We start from the raw sequence: 6,439 nt of genomic DNA on the forward strand, positions 1-6,439 counted from the left end.
ATATAAAAATAATAGTTAATTTTAAATTTAAAAATATAAAAATAAAAATTTAAATATTTAAATTATTTTATAAAAAGTAAATTAAAAAAAATAAATATTAGATCAAAGACACTATACAATTCGCCTCGTTAATTTGACTGGGCCCCACATGTTGAACAGGATTTGAATGCGCAATTTCGAGGATGGTTCCTAATTTGTAGCCTTTGCCGAATCTTCACGCGGTTTCATGTATTTTAATTAGAAAAACAAAAAAGAAGAATCATTTTCTATGGGCTATACTATATTCTGACAACACAACACTCAAGCAAGGGATTAAATACAGAGAGTTTTTTGTTAGCTTGGTTTCATTCTCAGGTTCTGTAACAATTTCCTAATGGCTGGAATGCTTCCTGGAGTTGAATGTGCTCGGAGGAGACGCTTGCATAGTAACACAACCTCAAGCAGCGCTGTTGAAGATAATTATTCAACAAGGCACTCTTTCTCTTTGTATTACCCAACCAATTTCGAATCTCTTATGTTATCTTCATCACTCCCCTCAATTTCACTGGTACTTGCTTTTTGTTGACTTAATTATAGCTTTTGATAATGGAGATGATGCATTCTGATATATTCTTTTCCTACAGAAGGAGAATAAAAGAATAGTGTTGAAGCATGAAGATCTAGATGAGGATATGGGAGGAGCAGCCAGAGAAGCTAAACAAAAATTGGATAACAAGTTTAGAGAACAACAAAAACTAAAAACCCCAAAGAATAAGAGAAAGAGACCCTTTTGGTGGTTCCTTGTAGCTTATGCCCCCTGCAAACTCCAAAATACCTCTTCTATCTTACAACCCAATCACTAATCACCACGTACCAGACTATACCTCCAGTCACTTTTATATTTTTGAAACCTTTATATACAACTGTTTTTATTTTCCATATATAGATTTTTTTATATAGCATCAACTTTTTTTTGTTATTTTCTTTCACAGATATACTAGATAAATATTCTAGTATGTATATTTGTCTTTGCTCAGTTGTGTATACAGAGTTTTGTCAATTAGAAGAGTTGATCATGAAACTTTTTATTGAATTTTTAGTATTCAATAGTCGGATTATTGAGGTTGGGATGTGTGATTTTGCTATTGACTCTTTCAAAATCTAACTCACAAAATTAAATTACTAATGAAATTAATTTAAAGATTAACTCCTTATTTTTTCATATATATTTGTATGTATTTAATATTATCAAAAGTTTAAATATTAAAGATTTTATCAGTGATCTTTATTTTTTTACGACGAGTAACATTATCGGGATTAATTTTTTGTGAACCAATAATAATGCACGCGGGTATGATATGCATGCCTAGAAAGAAAAATTTTATATTAAAAGACAAAAATATAATAAAATTTAGATATAGATATTTTTTTTAATTTTTTACATGCTTACAAATTAAAGATTAATCCGTCGTAAATTTGAATTTTACTTTAAGAGTCTGCAATTACATTTACAACATTTGTTTACATTTGTTGATTCGACTAACTCAAATTAATTTAGATATATTTAAAATTTTAAATTGGAACTATTTATATATATATATTAATAAAAACTAAAAATATATGAACAATCACTTATATTAAATACTGTTTAAATTATTAGTAATTTTTTAAAAATTATTTAAGATAAAAAAATATATTATCTACATATTAATATATCATGGGCAATTTGCTTAAATAAATAGAATGGGAGATTTCTTTACCTGAATGTGCAAAACTGTTTGTTGTTACGTGAATGTGCAAAACTCCATTTCTATGTAATCCGTGGCAACCCACCACGGTTTCAAAACATGCATAAACCGTGGTAGGTCCCAGCGGTTTTGGGGCAAAATTTTTTGAGTGTAAACCGTGGTAGGTCACCACGGTTTACGAAGGAAAAATGGCAAGCATAAACCGTGGAGAGTCACCACGGTTTATGAGGAAAGTTTGTTGCACATAAAATCCGGTAACCCACCGCGGTTTATGTGTGTGTACATATATAAGTAATCCGCTGAAGGCAGGGACGGATCATTTGAGACATCAGGGAAAAAAAAGGAAGTTGTTGTAGTGTTGAGAGGATTTGGGAAAACTTTGGAGGTGTGAAGGAGGAGTGGGTGGTGGAGCCAATGGAGGATGAGGATCGCTTGTACCGACTAAATGGCATCGCTCACGTGGCAGGATATATCGAGGAAGAGGTTAGTTACTATTATTGTTATTATTATTGTTATTAAATTTAATTCTAATATAGCAATTGATATTATTAGGAATATTGCTAGTAAAAATATTTTATTACATTTATTTGTTTTGTGATTCTGATTAATATTATTTACATAAATATTAATGTTATTATCGGTACTGTTAGTAATGCATATTTTATTATGCTTATTTATCTTCTTAGTGTGGTTAATAGTATTTTTGTACAATATTTTATTATAAATATTAATATTTTATTCAAAGATATTTTTTTCTGTATTTATATTGTTAATTAGTTGTAATGAGTGCATAGTATTCTTAGCTTCACTATTTATTAGACAATAAGAGAATCAATGAATTTAATGTGACGAGTCTAATAATTTTTACGAAAATTATGTTTGGTGTTGTTTGTAATGGTTGTATGTTAAGGGATTTTGTTACCCACGTTTTGCAGCCTAGTAGGGTTATTACCGCCATTAGGCGGCAACAAAATATGCCCTTACATGACCGGATTATACCGTATCTGGAGACTGCGAGCTTATATCATCTTGCTAGGCTAAACAGTCAGTGGTTCTGGGTTGATGAGTCTCTCCTTAGCGCATTTATTGAGCGGTGGCGTCCGGAGACCCACACATTCCATATGCCGTTTGGTGAGTGCACCATTACTTTACAGGATGTTGTGTATCAGCTGGGTTTACCTAAATGATGGGCAATTTACTTAAATAAATAGAATGGGAGATTTCTTTACCTAAATGTGCAAAACTGTTTGTTGTTACGTGGATGTGCAAAACTCCATTAATATGTAATCTGTGGCAACCCACCACGGTTTCAAAACATGCATAAACCGTGGTAGGTCCCAGCGGTTTTGGGGCAAAATTTTTTGAGTGTAAACCGTGGTAGGTCACCACGGTTTACGAAGGAAATATGGCAAGCATAAACCGTGGAGAGTCACCATGGTTTATGAGGAAAGTTGGTTGCAAATAAAACCCCTGTTGGTTACCACGGTTTACTATGACGGGAAGTCTATATATATGTGGGTGATTCAAGCTCCATAAGAGATCATTCTCACAATGGCTAGTGAGGAAGAGAGTTTTCTTGCCCTGGTGCATTGCTCTGGGAAAATAAAAAAAAAAGCAAAAGCCAAGGTGTGAAGTTCACCGACAGAGAACCACTAAGTATTTTTATCAGTTCGTCGATGAGTTTGTCAGATTTGAAGAACAGCATCTTGGAGAAGCTTGGCGTGTTGGGTAGCAAGTGGGTGAAGAAACTATTCTACAAGATTCCCATGGCAGTTGTCTCGACCGGTGTTCAGTATGAAACCTTTGCGGTTAAGGCTGATGAAGATATTAGGGTTCTGTTCTACTGTGTAAGGAGTTTTCTGGAGATCAGAATCCATGAGTTGTTCGCGAAGTTGGAGGTTGGTGTCGATAGTTCTGGGGCATTCGCTCCAGTTCCTTGCCCAGCTTCCGCGGGTGGTGCATCTAGTTCGATGCCTGCGGTCAGACTGTATCTTCCGCCGGTTCAATCACCTTCGTTTGCGGCTGATTTAGACCAAATGGAGGTTGTTGGTTCTGTACCTTTGGAGAATGCAGCAGTCATTGAGCCTCCCAACGTTGTGGGCATCGGTGGTGGCCTCGTACCTTATATCGAAGACTTTGGTGGACCTGATCAAGTAGAGAATGCAATGCGTGACGATGAGTCTGACCAGGAGCTTGTTCATATCGATGGTGACAGCGACGATGACACAGGTGGTGATCCACATGCGCAGCATCGGCCTTCAAGTTCTGGTTCTCATCAGTACCCTCCACACTTCTCCACACTAAACTTGGAAGCTCTTGGTCAACAGGAAGACAGTGGTAACAGAGTGGGGAGATCTTCTACAGAATTTGAGATTGAGCAATCATTCCAGAGTAAAGATGAAGCTGTGCTGAGTGTAAAGGACTATAGCATCCGGCGAGGTGTTGAGTACAGAGTCATCGAATCGGATCATTTGAAATATCATGGAAAATGCAAGGAATTCGGCAAGGGTTGTACTTGGTTGATTCGTGTAGCGCTTCGTGCACGAAAGGGGACTTGGGAGGTTAGGAGGTACAACGGGCCACACACATGCCTCGCAACTTCTATTTCAAGTGATCACCGTCAGCTGGATTATCATGTTATATGTGCGAGGATTCTTCCTATGGTTAGGGCGGATGCTGCGGTTACGGTAAAGGTACTTCAACAAGCGACAGAAGCTGATTACGGTTTCAGGCATAGTTACAGGAAGGTTTGGATGGCTAAGCAGAAGGCAGTGGCACAAATATATGGAGATTGGGAAGAGTCTTACGCGGAGTTGCCACGTTGGATGCTAGGGATCCAGGCGACAATGCCGGGAACAATCACGGTGCTGAAGACGTCTCCGGTTCAGATTGGTGGTGGGGTTGATGAGTCGACGGTGTACTTTCACCGACTTTTCTGGACATTTCCACCCTGTATCGAGGCATTCCGGCATTGCAAGCCCCTCGTCAGTATTGATGGTACCCACTTGTATGGGAAGTATGGAGGGACGCTGCTGTTGGCGATAGCTCAGGACGGGAACTCGAACATCCTGCCGATAGCATTTGCCCTTGTGGAGGGCGAAAATGCAGAGTCGTGGTCATTCTTCTTGTCCAATCTCCGAGAGCATGTGACTCCTCAGGAGGGTATCCTTGTTATCTCAGACAGGCATAATGGGATCAAGGCAGCGCTTGAGGCACCTGAGACTGGATGGCTGCCTCCTCGTGCTTTCCGGGCCTACTGTATAAGGCATGTGGCTGCGAATTTCGCCCTAACGTTCAAAGGTAAGGACTCAAGGAGGTTGCTGGTCAATGCTGCCTACGCCAAGACTGAGGCATAGTTTTACTACTGGTTCGACATCATGCGGACTGAGAATCCAGCAATGTGTGACTGGGCCAACCGTATGGAGTATGACAAATGGACCCAACATGAGGATGCTGGTCGACGGTTCGGGCACATGACCACAAACATCAGTGAATGTGTGAACTCCGTGCTGAAGGGAACTCGCAACCTACCGGTCACATCGTTGGTTAAGTCAACCTACGGGAGGCTTGCTCAGCTATTTGTGGTACGGGGACAGACAGACTGGCCATGAATTCTGTCAGGCATTGGTCAAGGCTATTGATCGGAACCTAAGAGACTCTAGGTGCTTCACTGTGACATTATACGACAGGCATCAGTCCGAGTACACCGTCGCTGAGACAACACCAACGGGGACGTTCTCGCTGGGTAGCTAAGAGTTTCCCTTAAAGATCACCGATGTGACTGTGGCCACTTCCAGGCGCTGCATTATCCTTGTTGCCACGCCATTGCGTGTTGCGCCTACTCCCGGCTAAACTGGGCGTCATATGTTCACGAAGTGTATCGTATGAGTGAGGTGTTCAACGTTTACAACCAGGGGTTTCTCCCACCTATCCATGAAGGACTATGGCCTCCATATGCTGGGCCAACCATCATTCCTGACCCTAATATGCGGCGTGCAAAGGAAGGTCGTCCAAAGGCAACCAGGATCCGTGGAAGCATGGATCAGTGGATCGCAGCAAAATATATCAGGCTAGTGACGGCCGTCCATAGCCGTCGGTGCTCGTCAGCTAGTATCTCCGGATGAATAACAGCAGCAACATCAGCAGAAGAATAAGGCTCCCACACAAACTGCATAGAAACAGTATGAGTTTGATGAGGCAGTGACATGTAAGAAAAACTGGTACAACTATCAGTAATAAATAAATCACTCACATCGTGGACACGCAGTCGATCCAGTGCAAGGCGTGCGAAAGCTAATCTCTGTGCTCCTGCATCATTCCTCGGCACAAACTCGGCCCACCTACAATTTAAATTGAAATGATGTCAAAACAAATCATAACACATGCTGTTTTTACAATTTATGAACGGAAATTTTTAAACCATACCTGGAAGCAAGCGGAAACCCGAACCGGTCAAAACCAGTGGGCCTCAGAGTGGGAAACCTCCAGAAAATCCAAGACTGTAGTAGCTGTAGCAGCCCAGCCAAGTTAACGACGTTCCTGTTTGTACCACGACAAAGACACCTATACAACCAGGCTAGTGCAGCGGAGCCACCTATACAACCAGGCCAGTGCAGCGGAGCCCCAGCTATATCTGCCCAAGTCGTCCAATGATGCCAAATAAGGCAACCAGCGAAGGTGTACCCTGTTTGCGTTCTTGTCTGCAAATAGCT

General features: G+C 40.5%; 1 protein-coding gene across 1 annotated transcript; it reads left to right on the forward strand.

The window, feature by feature from the left end:
• The first annotated feature begins 3,403 nt into the window (after positions 1 to 3,403).
• On the forward strand, positions 3,404 to 5,083 carry LOC107460446 (uncharacterized). The gene has a single exon (XM_016078813.1). The coding sequence runs from the start codon at positions 3,404 to 3,406 to the stop codon at positions 5,081 to 5,083; it is 1,680 nt and encodes a 559-aa protein (XP_015934299.1).
• Positions 5,084 to 6,439: the final 1,356 nt, after the last annotated feature.

The sequence above is a fragment of the Arachis duranensis genome, chromosome 1 (genome assembly GCF_000817695.3).
Source record: "Arachis duranensis cultivar V14167 chromosome 1, aradu.V14167.gnm2.J7QH, whole genome shotgun sequence".
Taxonomy (NCBI): Eukaryota; Viridiplantae; Streptophyta; class Magnoliopsida; order Fabales; family Fabaceae; genus Arachis; species Arachis duranensis.